Below are 19,971 nucleotides of genomic sequence, written 5' to 3'. Positions count from 1 at the left end.
AATAACCAAGACCAATGTTTTTGTTATTTTTTGATGTGAAGATAAATTTAATTGGATAAAAAAAAAATCTATCTACAAATATAAGACGCATTCAATACTTTAATATTAGTAAAGAAACGTGTAATAAATAAAAATACCCAACCTTTGTGTTATCAGTCATCTTATCTTACTTCGTAACTAAATAAATGCATTTGAGGCGAATACATATACTTTGCATAGTTTACAGTGTCTGCACATCCACAGCTGACATCAATCATAGCAACCCTGGCTCAGGTTAGCAAGTGTTTACATGCGCTCTGACGGATTTACATTCAGATCGTAAATTACCATGCAATCAGATTTCTTGTGTGCATGTAAACACCATCATGTTCTCTTAATATTAGTACATAAATGTAGGTATTGTATGGGCACTGGTATCAAATAACAATACCCAAACAAATTCACATTTGAGAAGAGGGTTTTGTTATCGACAACATTGCTGGATAATCAACTTATCCTATAATCTTTTCACTTGCATGCCAATGAGTTGCAAACATTTCCAGCAAAGACAATATTTATTTATTCTCAGATGAGCTTATAAAGCTACTGAAAACCCCTCGGACCCTACACCTGCAGAAATTGATCATTTAGTAGCTGAAAAAATGCAATTAAGGTGAAGCATATTTTCCCTTTTTTCCTCTGTTTACAAAACCCGAGTACTTTGCATACTGTATCGTGTCTGAACAGCTGACAGCAATCACGATGGCCCTGGCTCAGGTTAGCCAGGTGTTTACATGCGCTCTGACAGATTTACATACAGATCTTAAATTACCATGCAATCAGATTTTCTGTGTGTGCATGTAAACACCGTCATGGTCTCTCCCTCTCTCCTCACTTCCTCCCCCCTCCTCTCCCTCTCTCCCTCTCTTCCTCACTTCTCTCTCAGCGGTGGGTATCCTGCCAGATGAGCGTGAGGCGGGAACAGGAATGCAGCTCCGCTCTGTTTACCTCTTTCTCGTTTTTTTTCTTGCTCTCATTCCTGACAAATTCGCTCTTGCTCTGTGCCACCTCCCTCTTTCTCTCTCTCTCTCTCTCTCTCTCTCTCTCTCTCTCTCTCTCTCTCTCTCTCTCTCTCTCTCTCTCTCTCTCTGAGTATGCTCAGTCACTCAGCGCTGTTGTTTCGTGAGGGTGAAGAGCCGGTGGGAAGCCTCTGATTGGAAAAATAAGCGTATGTGTCGGAGCCGGCTCGCCTCAGAGACAAACTAAAAAACAGCGGAGGGACGCAGGTGCTGTGGATTTTAAACCTGTTCATGTCAAGAGGAGATGGATTTATAGAGCTTGTGAACTTTGGAAAGAATTTACTACACGTGCAAAAGAGATAAACAGATCCTGCTCTGCATCGGGGATGGCTGGAGAAACGGAGGTCTCTGACATCACGTCTTGAACACCGTTTGATCTGCGCCCGAGAGTCGGAAACCCAGGAAGTTTAATAATTGAGATGGGAGGTTGAGACACATTACGCATGATTTAACAGGCAAAAAGATACAGCTCCGGAAGGTTAACCTCAAAGACATCTGTTCAACCTGATTACACCTGAGACGGGAGGGGAAATGACTTGCTGCAGGCTGAATTAAAGGAGTAACCTGTGATGTCAGACCTCACCTGGGGCAGTCGTCTGAGACTCTGCTGAGTAGACTTAATTTCCAGGTGTTCATTTCCCACACCAGACTTGACTCACCTGACATCATCACCTCCTTGTGTGAGCTCGCCCCTCAGCTCATTTTCTCACCTCATCTCTCGGTAATCCCTGCTCTCAAACCCACCGCCACCTCCTCTCGTTTTCCTCCCCATGGAGCCACTCGAGAGGCAGGAGAAGAGACGCTGATTAATGTGACTCCGTGTCTGATTCCACAGCACTAGAAATAGAAAGGAAAAAGCGGCAGTACTTGTGAACTATCATCAACAAAAAGAGGCATCATGTGGAATCAATCTGGATACTGCAATCACATTCCTCATCATGGATATCCCTTCTACCATTCACCCTGCAGGTACGCTACCAAAACTCCAACGTCTGCCAAAAACAATTTGAAATGCTGTTACATCTCTGTTACTTGTTAGGGCTTCTTGTATCTCATTAAGTATTTTGGCACTGGGACAAGATTCAGTGCATCTGCAATGAAAGTTATTCTGTTGACGTTAATCTTTGGTGTCCCTCAGGGGTCAATGCGAGTACAACTTCTTTTTTTTTTACCTGGAATTCGTAAGTGCCGTTTGGGACAGTTGTTGATCCGGTTAATCTGATCTGATTCATCCTCGTTCATTGTAAAGTAATCCAAGGTGTTGGAGGGTTCAGCCTTTCCTGAACAGAGGTTGTGGCCCAACTGGTTCATCAGGAATGTACGTTTGGCCCTCGTTTTAACAGAACCAGGAAACAGGTTTTGCCTGTGTGACAGAATAATAAAAGTTATTAAATGGGAAGGCATGTTTGTAGGTCATTATGACGATAGAAGCAAACTGTAATTGTTTTCCTAAGAACCAAGGTGGGATTATCTCTCCAAAACACTCCTAGAGTATAAAAGGATGTTGAGTTGATTAGCCATACTGTATTTTTAACAACCTACACTCTATATTGATATTGATCATTTCAGATCTTGTTAACTTTATATATCTTGATATAGTTTTCTTGTAATTAAATCAATTAAAAGTAATACAAGGCAGGTAATTGAGTACTTTTGATTAATAAGAAGTTTTAGTGCACAATTGGCACGTTTCACTTAAAGTTTTTGAATTTTTGCTTATTTTACTTAAAATGTATGTACGTGTACACTGACTTAATTGTTCAAATGAATCTAATAATAATAATAATAACAGAGTTTCACTTTGAAATAAAACTATTATTTTAACTTTTATCTAATGCTTTAAATTATTCTTATTTCAATGTTCAGTTAAGAAGTATGCTAAAAGTAGCAGAAATGCACAATTGAGAATATTTTAATATTTCAATAAACACTTTATTAATGAGGTAATCCCAATAATATCGTTATCTCGATATTCGACGTTATCACATATTTTTCCTCATGTCATGCAGCTGGTCTTCTCTCAGCAGCAGTGACATCATTACATTTATCACAAGGTTTCAGATGTGACCCAGTCTCAAATGAGCTCCATCAATCCTCGTTTCCCGAGGGGCGGGCAGACCCCCGATCTCTTTCTCTGTCAGATACTGTAATAGGCTCTAACCTCTGAAGGCTGCTGGAGCCCAACCAACAGAATACTGATTCACCATTACTAGTTATTTATACCATCTCTTAGTGTTTGAGCATAATGAGGACATGTTTTTAAAAATGAATAGGATGATAAATGATGAATATATATTTATGCTAAATATACTTCTGTGCTAGTGTGAATGTGGGCAAGCACATGCATTATATAACATCAGTAGTTGTGTGTTTCTGGATTTATCTATCCATTTGTGCACATGTGATTTTCATTCGTTTATTATCTCGGTTTGTTCGTAGATATACATTGCTTAAAGAGGCCCTTTTATGGCTTTTGGAGTTTTCTCTTTCCTGTATGTTAAATTGAAAGTGCCTGAAATGCCTCCATTGGAATACTTTGTTTACTTCCGTAACATAATATCATCACAATGTAACACTTGCTCTTCTATTGGCTGGCGCTCCAACACATTGAAAATGATAGGCTAAGGGGCGGGACATCTCTAAACAGTTGACCAATCACAACAGAGCCAGCCAGCTAACCAATCAAAGCAGACTGGGCTCTTGTTTCAGGCAGGGGGTGAAAAGAGGTGCTGCAGCACAGGCAGTATGAGAAAAATAAAGAGATTTTTGAACATTAAAGCATGGAGACATGTCACAGTAGAGACACAGAATACAAATGTGAACTTGAAAATTGGCATCATGTCCTCTTTAAAACACAAAACTCATATATTTCAAGCATTATAAGTCAAAGCAAAGATGCATGCCTTAAATCCCAAAGCTTTTTTTTGTTCTGCTTGTATTGCAGTAGAAATACAGAGCATTAGGGGTGGTCTGCACCGGGGGGGGGGGGGGCGGTGGGCAGAGGGATTTAGCTGATGAGTGAGTCATACCTCAGACCACTGGGCAGGTCAATGACCTGTCAGATCAGCCAGCTCATGGCAGAGAGAAAGACAGAGCGCACAGGAATCCAGGAAATAGCCCTGAGCTCCAAAACAAACTAACCATCGCTACTCACTCCCACTCGAGTCTCTTATGGTGAAGTGCTCTGACTCACACCGTGAATATTCCACCCAAAGCCAAATCACCTCGTGAATTAAAGTCCATTTCTGAAATTTGGTTGCTTAAAATGCAGACGAGGTGGCTTCAGGAGATTTAATCAGAGCTGTATTTATCCTTCTCAGTGCTTGTTTTTTCTAACAAATCGCCGTCCTCCTTGTTGCTTCAATGTCATTTGGGCCCCGTTGCCCATCTTGATTTTGAATCCTCGTTTTTTGATTTACAGTCCTCTGAGGGATTTTCTGCTCACCTGCACTTTCCTCTGCATAGTGGAACATGTACTGCTTAGTAAAATATGGAAGTTAACGCCTACATCATATTGACAAATCAGGGAAATGCTTTTCTGTTTGCCGCTAAGGGAACATTTTTCATAGTGCGAGGAAGCGGACAGCACTGACATTAGATTTTTTTTTTTTTTTTTTTTTTTTTTATTTGGAGGAGAAAGCGATAAGGCTGCAATATTGCTTTGTCACTCCAATAAAATAATAAAATGCTTCATTTGTGATACTTCTGCTAAATGGCTGCTTGTGTATTTCAAAACGTTATTTTAACAAGAAAGCCTTAAAATGATAAGAACACCTCGCGTTAAAAAGCACGAGCAAAAAAGACCCTCTTTCTATGAACTCAGTTTAAAGTGCATTGATCTTTCCCCCGAGGTCGCTCCAGTTAATGATTCCCTCACCTGTCAACAGTCAGGACCCGCCCCCTTTTCCTCCACTTAATCCAGTGTGTTTACATTCAAATGACAAAGAGCTTGTTCACTGGTTGAGGAAGTCTTTAGCCAGGCTCCGTTGTTTGGTCCGTTAATCCAGCATAAGCCTGCAGTGTTACTCGACCACGAACGCTGGAGGTGAGCGAGAAAGCTAATGAAGAACGGCCTGTGATGGCAGAGTATTGATTATATTTCTGTGTGTGTGTACTGTTAATGAAGTGCTTTCCGAGTGGGTGTTTCTACTGTGTTTGATGTATCGATGAGAGGTGTCATTAAGCTGAACATGATGGCTAAGTGCAAGAAATGAACAAGTTATAAATACGTTAGGAGGTTTGAATGCCCTGTAATGCTTGTTGTTGCTAACATGTAATGCACAAAGTCGTTTTATGTTGAATAATTTCTAGATACTGTGTCCATATATATATCAGTTTTTTTAAACTGTTTTATTTTAAGGATGCAAGTGCACAAGAAAAGGTGAAATGTTGAATTTAGCATAACATTACACATTTAAACAGTTTGCCAAAGAGAACCCAACGAACTGAAGGAAAGTGAGTGACAAAGGTCATGACACAGTTTCACGCTGCGGTGACACCGCGGACATATCAACCTGTGTGCACCACAGTAACCTGCAGGCTGGGATTTTACTTTCTATATACTGGACTGTGTGTGTGTGCATGTGTGTGTGCATGTGTGTGTGCATGTGTGTGTGCATGTGTGTGTGTGCATGTGCGTGTGTGCAGGGCTGTCAGCCTCACAACGGCTCAGAGATGTAAATGGATTCGGGCTGGTGGCCCAGCAGGAGGTAAATGGAGCAGATTGTCTGAAAGGCTTTGCCTCATCCTTACAGACACACACGGTCACACTCACCCACTCACACTCACGCACACACACACACTCACACTACCACACATGCACCCACACACACATATGCACACACTCGCATGCACACACATACACTCAAAGTGCTATATCATCGTCCTCTTCAAAGGCCTAGTCATTTTGTAATGACAACTTCCAACAACTCATAATTGACTTAACATTGAGCTACATTACGCTAACCCTTTTCCAATATTTGGATGGCAGAGTGTGTTTGACCGCCCTTTAATCTCTGAACGTGGACTGAATAATGTGTGGGACCGCTGACACCCAGCAAGAAAATCTATTACAGTGGCGCTATCGCTGTCATCTTTACTTCTTCTTCAGGTAATTAAATAACTTTCTTGCTGGTCAGGAATAAGGATGAGGTTTTTAGAGATAAGTGTTCAACTTCATCTGAAGCCAGAGCAGAAATAACTGCAAGGAGAGAGTGGGAGGTAATAACTGTAAAAGGAATGACTATTTTAATGGTAGAGGTTTTAGAGTAAGTGAGTGGCTAAGACACTGTGTTCAGAGGCAAAGCACTTCATTGACACTTTGGAAGAACAGTCCATAAAATGTCTCGTAAAATTAAAATGTATGCTCCTGTGTAAAATGTTTAAAACACATTTCATTGTTTTTACATTTTTAATCAGCAAATGAACAAATATTATTCATTTTTATTTCATTCAACTCATTCAATATTAATAATAACAGACTAGGAACAAGAAAATAAAGTCTGGTGAAGTGGGCTTATAAAACAAATCCCTCCGGTGAGTTATCCAATGACAACCTTAACGGTCAAAGTTAATGTTACAAATCCTATAGTGAGATGGCTACACACTTTATGGTAAATTAGTTACAAACGTATAATAAATAAATGAATAATAGTATTTTTCATATTTTTGCTTTACTTTGCTTTTTGTGTATTTATATGTTTCGTAAATATTGTCTTTATTTTTTTATAATAGTACTATATTTTGCTGTTTTATGTATGCACCGTTCACACCAAAGCAAATGACTCCACTGTGTAAACCTACATGGCAATAAAACCGATTCAGATTTAAAAAAGAAAATATATATAAATATAAGATGGTAATAATAATAATACATCCACATACAGATGACAAACATCTCTCTTTTAACCCCATATATAATCATTTTAAAAGATTAACCAAAAACCCTGAAAGTATGTTTTTTATAAGTTCAATCAGGACAGACTTGTTTTGATCACAGAAGAATGTAATGGTGTTTGGTGATTAGACCCTGATGTGCGGGAGTATCATTCGGGAGGGGAAAACCGAGCAGATAACCCCCCCCCCCCCCCCCCCCCCTGGGGTTTAGACACTGGTGGTGTAGGAGCCAAAATGCTACGTAGCCTGAGTTTATTAATTGTATTATTATTAATTGTTTACGTCACTTTTTTATTTGTATTTGTTGAGCACTTCTGTTAATCGTCACACGGGTGTGGTTTGTGTATATACTGTAGGTCACCTGTTTCCTGTCGAGTGCGGATGACAGGGTGAGCTTGTGCTGTCATTTTTTCTGGTGTCCGCTTTGTCCCTATAGTTACTGTGTTTTGATTATTAAATATCTTCAAACTATCTTACATCAGTATGGACTTTCTCATTGAAAACGTGTCGCGGTTTAACTTTATAGCCAAGCTTAGCCTCTCGGCGACTCAAACTGAACGGGAAATTGAGCCGCCACAGGAGGCATGAAGGATCGATGGAGGTCTGAAGAGGAGTGGTTTTAGGGAGGTGTAAGCGCTGCGTCAAGTCACCTGCAATGACAGCTGTCAGGAGGGAGAGAGCAGATTTAAAGGGTTGACGATGCGCCGTGATTGGCTTGAGGGAATAGAGACAAAAGTGATAGGTTAAGATGGGGGAGGGAACGCCCCTGATCGCTGATTGGAGGGATGAGCGTAGTAAGATGGACATATGTGAATGACAGGATATGAAGACGGTCTTCCTGGTTGAACTTGCGCTGAGCTTCATATATACACACTTTCGGTTAACTGAACTAAAGAAAGTCACTATCAGAATGAGTGAATATGAATGCATCTCTTAATTACAGACCACTGTACTGCACGATGCAGCAGGTGATCGAGGATGTTTCTTGTTCTGGGCAAGAAACAAGGCATAGTTTAAAATAAGAAAACAATTGAGCCTGAAGCTGGATGCATGTTGGCACCACTGAGCCTCGCATTAGAGAGCGTGCCAACTTCCCATTACCAGAGAGCACAAACTGAAATAAGACCATTGAGGGTCGGAGCATAGATTATTACATGACAAAGAAAAAGGGAAATTACCCTGCCTACAGCTTCCAGTGCCGGGAAAGAAGATCAAACTAATCTCAGATGCTAAACTGAACCCTCAATCTAATTAAATGTGCCTTAAAGTTGATTATACATCTTGGTACACACACACTTGGATGCCCTTTGGTATTTTTTCACTTTAAAACTAAGAATTACACAGAAAGAAAGTGCAAAGAAATGTTTTTCTGACCAAGCATGTTATCTTGGGGGTTCTCCAGGAGAATCTGTCATTGTGTCTCTGCAGATTCTCCTCTCCTCCTGCTGAGTGTTGACACTCGGCTGCTGGATATTTGATGGGTCTGACACTTTGACAAAATGAATTCCACAGCAGTCACTCTCAGGGAGGCCGCCCTTATGTCTCAAAATGCCGGCTGTCACTGCAGCGGACATGATGGTTTTAACAGAGAGAGAAGTGTCATGGCTGAGGGTCCGTCCACATTTGAGTTGGAGGTGATGTGGTAACAATATGGAGGTTAACTGTGATGTTAGTCAGTTGCATTAAAGTCAGAAAACACAGGAAAGCATTAACCCTGGTGTGTTAACGAACAGGAAGCCATCTCCAGGACACAGTATGAAAAGACCTCTCACTGTGGAAACAGAGGGGTGTGTTCGTGTGTTTCAAAATGCATTTGAAAATGTATTGCCTTTTTATTTTTGGATTCATAACAGTATAATGTTGTTAGTGATGAAAGACTAGTCAATAGACAGAATATTCACCATCGGTTTATTAGAAATGTATCAAGGAAAAATGTCAAATATTTAATGTTTGCAGCTTTTCAATTGTGAGTTGTCTTTATATATTCATGTTTATATAATCATATGTAGAGCTTAGTGTTTTCACAATATTCCAGTATTTAAAAAAAGTACATATGTTATTTAATTAAAAAAAAATCATTTAAAAATAATGAAAATGGTCAATAGTTGAATGTACAATCAAGTAATCGTTTACAAAAAACCTGTAACTTCATGTATCTAAAGTTATAATGTATGAAAAACTATCGGTAGGTAAAGTTTTTGGTCACAGCAGAAGTTTGATCATTAAAGTGATTTTTGCAAATCCAAGAATCAGGAGATTATGATCAGATTATGAATAACAAAATAAGGTTTTCACTTTGTGGATTGGTGAGCAGCGTCTCTGTCGAAACAAGATTGTTTTGAGAACAGGAGTTATATTTCCAAACAGCCCGAAAGGCGTTACAGTTTCATGATACCATGTTGTTGTTGCTGTTGGACAAAAAGCTTGCATCACCAGACTGTCAACAGTTCAGCCTTGTGTGTTTGCATTTGGTCAGAAAGTTATACAACTCTTGGAAGACGATGCAAAATTCAGAAATTAAGAATAAAAGACATTTACTTATGTCAGCAGCTTCCCTGTGCTCATTAGCAACGTTAACCTTTATTCATTGACAGTATTCGACGTGGTCAGGATGGTAAATTAGTATGATGTCCAACCCTACAAGCTCATTTCACATTCTTCGTGGGACACTGTCCAAATGTCACCCCTCTTATAATTCTACACGTGTCTGAAGCTGCCTTATGCATGAGTAACGGGGGGAATAAGAACAAGCAACGTTTCCTGAGTTCACTGAATGTTTCGAGGCTAAATCCAGCCCCGAATCAGTTGGTTGGGAGAGTGATCCCTTTTTTTGTATCGTTGGTTTAATCAAATATAGTGTGAGGGATCAGAGGGGATAAACAGCAGCTGTGAAGATGAGCAGTTTGAATTACAGTGAGATTAGAAGACGTCTCCACCATCGGTTAAATCGTCCTGCTGGATTTGGGTTCATTCGAGTCAAACGGTGCAGAGAGAGGACGGCAGCCCGGAGCTTCACTTGAACGCTGCGGACTTCAAACGCTTCACCTCTGTTTGGGTTTGGCTGGAGAGGATGAGATGCTGAGCACTTGTTGGGAAAGAGTGTGTTTCTGCAAAGGCCTCAGGAGGGAGGAGAGAACCAGAGCCAGAGATGTTGTCCAGAGCAATACTCACGGTTATCCCAGTCTCAGTGGATGTGTGTGTGTGTTGCTCAGTAGGGTTTTGGTAGAAAACACACACATTATTACACAATCAAAAAGCACTAGAAATTAAGAATCAGCTCTCTAAACACTCCTGAGCAGCTCAAAGATGACTGAAAGCCTGCACATTGTGCACTATGTGATAATAGATGTATTCCACCCTAAGTCTTGCTCAGTAGAATAGAGTCCCAGTGTTTCCCCTACCATTGTCCTGGAGGGGGACTGCACCCCGCCAACGGAGCCCCGCGCTCCCTCTGGAATTCAAGGTGTTTATAATTTAATTTAATTTTTTTTTTTATTTATTTTTTTATACTTTATTTTATTTTATTTGGAACCAAATTGCAACTAATCTAAATCTACTAATCCATATCTAATGTCACTTTTTTTTAACATGTGCTCTTTAATTAAATAAACTAAACACTTTCATTTTAAGTTGTGAGTTTAGTGTTTTTGACCCTAAGAAACACTGATGCATTAATCAATAACAATAATCCACAGCTCCTCTCTATACAAAATATATATCCCAATGACAACCCCCCCCACTCACTCAGGCAGCACCCCCCCAAAGCAGTAAACCTGGGGGAAACACTCATTATACAGGTACAATGAGATGAGTAGAGCTGCTCCTTTGTCATAAAAAATACAGAAAAAACCAACAAGAGACGTACAACATTCAGAAAGAGACAGCATACAAACAACAAGCGTTCATACTTATATATGCAGATAGAGTGAAAGTGCAGGAATATATATATGTTTGAATGTGTGCAGAGAGCTGCTGTTTTAAACATTAACGCGGTGTTCATATATTAGCGTAACCTATCCTGAGCCTCACATGCTGCCAATATACAGCAACAGAAGTCTGGATCCTTTTAGTTCTGGGTCGACAACATCCACTGCCAGTAAATAGATTTGACTTTATCCACTAAAGTGTCTAAAAGAGAAGCCAACATCAACAAAACATAAGTAAAAAGGAATTTAGTTTGCATTGCATTGCACTTGATTCACTATACTGATCCCATTACCTAAAAGCTAAATATTAAGGCAAATTTTGGGGGGGGAAATTTAAAAACGTTGTACTGTAGTGTGTGTTAGTAAATGAGATCATGTGTTAGTTAACATGAGGCTGTAACCACACACACATTAAAGCTCATGTACCCTTCTTATGAGCTTTTTTTGTTCATTTTGTTCAAGAAGGTTTGATATTTTCTAGCTAGAATTTCTTTCATTAATTTATTAATTGATTCAAGCTTTTAAATAAAACCTCCAAAAAAGATTGGGGATTGGAAGAACGTCGAGAGAAAGGAACAAAGTAGAAACAAATGAATAGTGAAAATATGCAGCAGATAGATTCAAGGTGTTTGGTGCTCAGGAAATAAAAATAACAAATCTTGACAAGTCATTATTTATTTGATTTTTTTGTCAGTATTTTTTAACATAGACCTGTCTTCATGTGCAGCGTGGTACTATCAAAAGTCCATTAGGGTTGGAGGAGAAGCTATTTTTTCTATTTATAGCAGACATAATTATGATATACAAATTCTTCACATTAGGATGCTAATGTGCCGATACACTCAGGGGAGAATTACACTAAATTGTGTTGTTTCTTTTCCCTAATAATTATCTTATTAAAGAGTGAATAGTGTTCAGCAGACTAGATGGATTCTTCAGAGTCTCTGCAGGTTTTAAAGCCGCAGTGTGAGGGGAAGAAAACAGACCCTGACTCTAATACCAGAGCGGGATGTGTGTAGGATTTGGATATCAGCCGCTCAGCCCGGTTTCCATCTGTCTTTTCCTGAAGACCTTTCAGTCTCTTGTGTCTCACATTACGCCCAGTCGGTGTGGCCTCTAATCCCGCCTAATCTGAGAGCGCTTTGTGTGGAATCAAAGCAGCCACTGTACATGTGAGGAGAGGAGGGGCTGTGCACGATACGCTCTATATAGTATAGCTCCTATTACAACCCAAAAGTAAAAGAAGTCTGTTTACTGTTATATAACATGTGCAATATTATTATTATTAATAATGTGCTTTGATAACGTGCAATTATGTATCTGCCACTACGTTTTTTTTGTACTACTAAATACTGCTAATATTTACATTAAAGGTGGGGTAGGTAATCCACTTCAGAAACACTTAAACCATGGAATACTCTTAACATCCCGATAGCAATGAATACATTAAATGCTTTGACAATAAATACATTAAAAAATATCATCTGTGGAACCCGTGGCGTGGTAAAAAGCCCGACCAATCATCTGAGCCGGCCCGGCTAAAGTAACTGGATGGCCTACCTGCCTGTCAGCCTTCCATCTGTGCACAAACTTATCTCGTGCCCTCATTGGTCATGTGCACGTTCGTGTGTGTTGGAGGAGGGGCTCTGTAAGGAAGTGGCCGATTTTTGCTTGTTTCTCCAAAATTACCTAACCCACCTTTAATTATGTGACGTCTATGTTTCATGTTTCCTGTAGATATTTTAGCCTTTGCAGACCATTTACATGCACAAAAACCTATGTTACACACTACAGGAAAGGGAAAACCCCAAAAAGCATAGTGTTGGTAGCTTAATTCTGTGTGCATAAAAGTATACATCCTGTCTTGTTGCCTTTGTGCTTTTCTACTTCTGTTTGAAACATAAATCCAGAAGAGTCTTTAAAGACACTGGGATGAACTTTTTTGTACTTTACTGAGATCATTCAAAAGTTGACTGGAGTGCTCAGAAGTAGACAACAGCACCAACTTTCCAATTATATCAGCTTTTTGACGCCCTAACGGTGCATATGCTTCTCAAAACTATTACTCACAATAACAGAACCATTAGGTGTGACTGTTTGAAGCCAAGTGTAGAACAGTTGGCACTGCAGCGAGGTGTTAAGTGCAGAAACTGTGGAGGAAAACAGTTAAGTAGGACAAATGCGAACACCCAAACGCATTTCAATCACATGTATTTCCCTTCCCACATTGGCAACTCTAAACAAGAAGAAACTCTGTCTGCCTCGGTCTCACTGGACTCCGAAAAGGAAGCGTGGGTCGGAGTAGAACCGGAGTTATTCTCCTCGGTGTCAGTGGGAAGAGCGGATTCCTCTCTCCACCTCCTAATGAGACATAAAGTGCCATTGTATACCTGAGTTATACCACAGAGGTCCGTCATGTCTAATATTTCTGCAGCCGCTGCTCCTAAAAATACATTCAGACTATCTGGGATATAAAAAAAGGAGCACATGTGCAACTTGAGATTCAACGCAGGGATGGATTTTATTTTTAGTGCCCTGCATTTCTCCGCCTGCTGTGGTCTGGAAGTTTTTAGTTCACAGGCACATTTGCATCTTGGGTAATAAATGCCGCTGCATCGCCCGCTGGGGAAGAAGTGTTCGTCTCTTTGAAGTTTCAGTGAAGGGATACAAAGTAGTGACCGGCCCCAGCGATGCACATCTAACAACGATGAAAGTTTCTGAGTCCTCTGGAGATTTTGTTGACACGTGGCTTTGACTTAAGACTTGAACTGTTGAATGTATTTTTTTTATAAGGATATATTTTAGGCCAGAGAGTGCATTTATTGATATTACTGGAAACTGAGTTATCTGGCGGCTCTACTTTCTTTATTTGTCATCACATTTTGTTCGGATAAATCTTGACTTGAGGCTATTTTACTTCAAATTCCAAGCTTACTAACTACAGGCTAGTAGGGCTATACCCGAATATCCGAATTTTCGTTCGTTGGAGTACTATTCAGGTTTTAATTTCGTTATTCGGATATTCGTTTTTTCTCTGTTTTTTTTTCAAATTGTATTTATTGAAATCTCCAATATCAACTTAAGAGCTTTTTCGGGGGGTGCTAACACTTAACCATAAACGTTATCGTTTACTTTATCCGTATTTATGTGTAGATATTCTTTTCTCCGTTACGTTGTTTCCATAGCAACAACAACTTCCTGTCAACAGCGCTACCTCTCCTTCAAAATAAAAGCATGTCCATAAATAGGAAGCCAAGCCAAATTACACTTAAGACATATACAACTGCAACGCAAGTAACAAACACAATGCGATATCCTTTTCAATTTCAAAGAACACAAATTGGGTTAATAACTATAAAACAACAATACTGTAGAATAACAAAAATGAATGCCGTGAATACACCAAAATACACGTGTTGAAGCGGGCCGAATATTTGAATATTCGCTGCCGGTTACTACCGAATATCCGGAGCCCGAAAAATTGTATTCGGGACAGCCCTACAGGCTAATAACCCAAGCCCTAAATGCTACCATTTGGACTGTTTGTGTTATTTCTCATGGATAACACAAAGACAATGCACAGTTGTTGAACCTGAAGCAACCCAATCCTCTGCCATCTAAAATGAGTCCGTAATTTCACGAGATCTATTTCCAATTCTGCTTCTTGCTTCCTCCTTCTTCCATTCCTCCCACTGGGATTCACAAGATTGTTTGGAGAGTAATTTTGGCCGTAAGCTAAATGTGCTGCAGTGTGTCGGCAGCACAACAGCAGCAGCTGCCAGGCCTCCGTCAGGGTCAGAGTTCAGAGACAATTTGACCAAGCGCACAGCCCAAAATTCAACAAACAGATTGAAGTTTAAACATCTTATTTGTTTTGCAGTTGAATATGAGAAATCAGGGGATAAGCACGACAGGCTTTGTCGATCTGATAGAAATCAAATAGACAGAAAACGTGTCTTGAAACGTTCCAGCTGTTGTTGTTGTTGTTGTTGTACATTTCAAGTTAGAAAGATCAATGGAGTAGGGTCTTGTAGCACATTTTCCTGGAAGAAAGGCACTGGCAGGTTGATGGGGAACTCCTGCTCACAGCATCTAATCCAAAAGCTCAAGTCAGGACACTCAATGTTTTTCCTATTTTCACATAAACAAGTACAAAACTCTTCTCTTTCATGAAAATTAGTCTGCGTGCAACAAGACTACTAAATGCTATTGCTTTCTTTGAACCTGCGACTTTGATGCTTACGTTGATAAATTGATCCACCACGACATGTACACTTTACAACCAGCAGAGCCCCTATTAGACCCCCCCTCCCCTACACACACCACACCACAGACTATATCACCCCTTGCTGTTAAATACCAATAAACTATATGCAATATGTGCAATATATATATATGCCGTTAATAACTGTGTAATTTATACCTGGCTGCTAAATCCTTAGAATCGTTACAAGGTGTGTTTTTTGTATTTTGTAAATTGTGTAACTTGCTGCTGTTAAATACCATCAAACTATGTGCAATATGTGCAATATATACATTATTATATACATATGCCATTCATAACTGTGTAATATATACCTGGCTGCTAAATCCTAAGAACTGTTACAGGATTTTGTATTTTAAAAAGTATTTTTTAAAACTTTTTTTTAATTTATTATATCATAACTTAGTTTTTGTAACATGTGTAACATTAAGCTGTCCGTGGCTCTTTCCTGCTGTAACGATGCAAATGTCCCCTCTGTGGGACTAATGAAGGGATTCTGATTCTGATGAAGCTGCTGCTCACAGGTCTGCTCCTTCAGAATAATGTCTCTTAAAAGGTGTTATCATTTAATATCATCAGTCTCTGCAGGTTTAATTGCTGTGGGGAAACATAAACTGTATAGACTCTATTCACACAACACAACATTTGCTCCCATTCAGCTGAATGTATGAAGGGCCGAGGTGTGTGTTTGATTTGTTCACGCTCACAGTTGTGAGCACTTTTTTAATGATCTGGATTAGCGCAGTAGATCACCCGAATCAAACGTGAGAGCCAGTGGTTTGATTTAGTTAATTAAATATCACGGGGTCCTGCGGGCTCGGATCAGAGTGAAATTTGTTGTCGCTGCGTGGCATTCAGAAGCATTTCCCTTCTTTCTTCAATCTATAAGACGCTCTTCTGTCGGAGTCAAGTGTGTGTGTGTCTCTTTGTGTCCCTGAGTGTGTGTGTGTGTCTGAGTGTCCCTGAGTGTGTGTGTGTGTGTCTGAGTGTCCCTGAGTGTGTGTGTGTCCCTGAGTGTGTGTGTGACTGTGCTGTTTTCATCTCCGTCTCACCCAATGCGTCTCCCTCTATTTGTTTGTCATTGCATATCTGGCTGTATAATTGATACAACTTCTCTTTCACATTTATTTATATATATTCTTGCAAACCATATGAATCTAACACAGCCTCTGAAGATCTATAGGATAAAAGCTGAAGAGTAACATTTAAAAAAAACATTTTAGCTCCACATTTCCAGTTGTTAACTCATTCTTTGGTTATTTCATTATTTAAACTTTTTGCTTTCCTTTGTTCTTTCTGTCTTGCCAGCTTTGATTCAAGTCCAATTGACTGACACACACACACACACACACACACACACACACACACACACACACACACACACACACACACACACACACACACACACACACACACACACACACACACACACACACACACACACACCTCCCTTCCTCTCTGTGAGTTCGGGGCCCATCAGGATGTGTGAAGTGTTTTGAATGTGAATGCAGTGTAGACTTCTCTTCCATCAGCGTGCCAGGCTGTCAGTCCCTCGCTGTCTGACTGAAAGCTCCTGACACACACACACACACACACACACACACACACACACACACACACACACACACACACACACACACACACACACACACACACACACACACACACACACACACACACACACACACACACACACACACACACACACACACACACACACACACACACACACACACACACACACACACACTTCCAGCAGAGGTGTTACTTGCTGTAAACACTCTAATTTCTTTCTTTTGCAAAAGCCCACCATAAAATCCCACCGCTATTTGGAAAATGTATTGCATTGGGCAAAGAGTGGGGGCTTATTTAAAGCCTCATCTCGATGTTACCATAGCAACAAAATGTCCCGAAGCAGTCTCTTCAGGGCACCGGCAGCAGTGGACGCCACTCGGCCTGTGATTGGCTGTGATGGACATCTCTATTACAACAACTGCCCCCTGAAATACAGACACAATCAGGACTGAAGAATCCCAATCCTGAGAGTTGATGGAGCTGCAATTAACTTGCGGAGCAGCTTTTTAACAGCGTGTGTGTCTGCGTAGCGTCGTGATGGGGGAAGGCGGGGGCGGGGGGGGCGGCAGCTGTTGGGAGACGATGGTGAAAAAGAGATACTGTAAATGGCCAAAAACAGTTCAGGATATTGAGGGGGAAAATTAATTGTCAGAATCCAAATTAGATATTTATTCCAGGGGGAAATTGGGTTTTCTGACAGTTGCCTCCTTGAACAATGAAATAAAGAATGATAAATTATAAGAATATAAACATAAGACGTTCAAGTAAGAATATGCAATAAAAAGTGATAAAGAAATTCGAGAAAGACTTTTCAATAAAACATCTCCAACAAAAGATCAACTAAAATAGAATACAAATATACAATGCAATATATACAGTGGTGTTTAGAATTAAAAACATGAATGCCTTACAGTTTACAAGGGTTTGGCTGCTGATGGTGAAATAGACCTCCGACGGTCTGAGGGATGAGGATGATGAGAAAGAGAACAGGAGAGAAAACACACAGACAGACAATGCGTTGGATCGAGTGTTGAAATGCAGCGTCTGATGGACAGTCCGGAGGTGTGACGGAGCAGAAAGGTCAGGCGCTGCTTTGAGGTTGTTTGCATCTGAGCCTGCCAGGAAGCTCTATAAATATCCCACATCGTACTTCTGAGGGTCACGAAGGTTGATTTATCCTGGAATCAATGAAAATATGATCACCCCAAAGAGAAGGGCAGCGACAGGGAGTCAGGTGGCTCTACAGATTACATTAATGTGGTTTTAAAGTGAACACAAGTTGCTATTTAAAGCAAGGACTACAGGAACTCAGCAATACTTTTGTGTTTATTCATTTGTTTGTGATTTCTTTCCCTTGTAGCATTCTGTAGTTATCAGTGTTATCCCCATACTTAAGTCGATAACACCTTATGTTATTGGAATATGCCGAGTATTGCAATTATGTATATTGTCACAACCTTTCTCCTACTAATACTACAAACTATTAGGGGTGTTGAAATTAATCGTTTCTACGAAGCATCGTGAACCGGACGTGGACGATTCTGCATCGATGCCCTTTCTCACTTCGGTTATTTTTCATTTCCTCGCTCCTCGGTCTCTGTCTCACCGGAAGTTGACTTGTCTGCGCCATCTTGAGTAGCGTCCCAATGGCCTTATTTTTGCCGGAGGAGCGAGGAGTGATAATGGAGGAGCTATAATCGAGGAACCACCAGTCCATCCTCCGGTCAAATCCTCAGACACTCGCCCCGCCCCCTTACTGTGTATCGCTCACTGATTGGACGATACAGCAGATGCACTGATCTGATGCTTCTTGACATGAGAGCAGTTTCCCAGCGGAGTGAAGAAAACACATGAACCTAACGGGACTCACTCCTCAGTTTATAGCGTGTTCTGTTTAAATCAATGTATCATTTAGTTACAAATATGTGATATATCTGAACAACAAAGTGGTCAAAAATCATTTTATTCATTTATTGGAAACATTTTCATGATCGCTTTTTTCGTTTTACATTTTCATTTATTATCATTTCCATTCAGTCAGTCATTAAGTGCTATTAAAATGTTAATGTGCTACATATCCAAACAAACAAACAAAGTGTGCAATCCAATGAATGTTAATCTAACTGGGTTTTGATAGATAACATCTCTTTTTCTTCTCTCAACAATTTTCATTCTTTTGTAATCAATATTAATCAAACTATTGTTCGTTTATACATTTTAAGAATGGCGTTTATCTTTTTTGAGAATGAGTTCTTATTTTATTTAATGTATTTGGGTCTACAACAGATGATACAAATGTTTATGTTGGTAAATGTGAGGCGGGGGTGTGTGTTAAACAACGGGGACAGAGCTGCTGTCAGACGATCAGCTGTGCGGCTTCATCACAAACGGACGTCCCTTCACGTGACGCTCCGGAGGAAAGGACGTCCCATTGCTCTTAAAACTCATTTCCCTGCTTCTCGTGGTTTCCTTGCGTCCCTCCATGCTTCCCTGGTGGGAGGGACTAGACGCAGGGAAACGACGCAAGTGAGGGACGCAAGGAATCCATTTAACCGAAGTGAGATGCAGCCATAATCGATTATAGCATAGTAACGTTTGTTCCTTATCTTCCGGCCGCGGCTTTACAATAAGTTATTTCCCCCCGGTTTTTTCTGTCACACGAATAATATATCGGTCTGTGACGCAGAGATCAGGGAACAGAAGTGACAGCGGCACAGCAACTCCAAACACGGAGCAAGCAAACACTGCTTTATCCACCAACACAAGCACCAGTCCAGAACCAGCAGCAGAATGACCCGCTCTGAATCAGGCCCTGTCGCTGCGGCTCAGAGATCAATTTATGTTTTTGAAAAACACTCGTTGTCGTCATGTCAGGTTTTTGGTGGATTTAATTAAGTCTTGGATTGCTGAGTATGAACGTCCTCTTCTATTTTCAGTTGATAAATACGTGTGTAAAGTTTGTGAAGGCAGGAGGAAAGCTTCCACGATCACCGTCTCCTCTGTTCCTCCAAACCCCGCCCCCCCCCCTGAAAATAATGAGTGACGGGCTGATAGTGACCCGATAGAAACGTTATTAATCACTGATTGAGATGATGAAGCTTGTGCTATTTAACTAAACTTAATCTCATACATCCATGGGATTTATGTAACAGTAAGACGGAGAATTTAAGTGTGCACCCACATGCAGTATTTTAGTTTGTATATGCTGTTGTAAATACTCCTGTTGTCTGCTGTGTTCAGACTCAAGTCATGT

General features: G+C 40.3%; 1 protein-coding gene across 6 annotated transcripts in view; it reads left to right on the top strand.

Moving 5' to 3' along the window:
• The window catches only part of LOC307038646 (pleckstrin homology domain-containing family A member 7-like), a 168,434-nt gene that overhangs the window by 48,898 nt on the left and 99,565 nt on the right, over window positions 1-19,971 (top strand). Inside the window, exon 1 of one of the 6 annotated variants that reach the window (XM_079680212.1) lies at window positions 1,178-2,027. The exons of 4 other annotated variants lie outside the window; for them this stretch is intronic. In XM_079680212.1, coding sequence (XP_079536338.1) covers window positions 1,957-2,027 — 71 coding nt within the window. In that variant the 5' untranslated portion in view covers window positions 1,178-1,956. Of the gene's footprint in view, window positions 1-1,177; window positions 2,028-5,018; window positions 5,104-19,971 lie in introns of those variants that run through there. One more of the 6 variants, XM_079680213.1, reaches the window with a different exon arrangement.

The sequence above is a fragment of the Notothenia rossii genome (assembly GCF_949606895.1).
Source record: "Notothenia rossii genome assembly, chromosome: 5".
In the NCBI taxonomy this organism is placed as follows: domain Eukaryota; kingdom Metazoa; phylum Chordata; class Actinopteri; order Perciformes; family Nototheniidae; genus Notothenia; species Notothenia rossii.
Note: the sequence above shows the minus strand (reverse complement) of the source record. Positions and strands in the feature narration are given on the sequence as shown.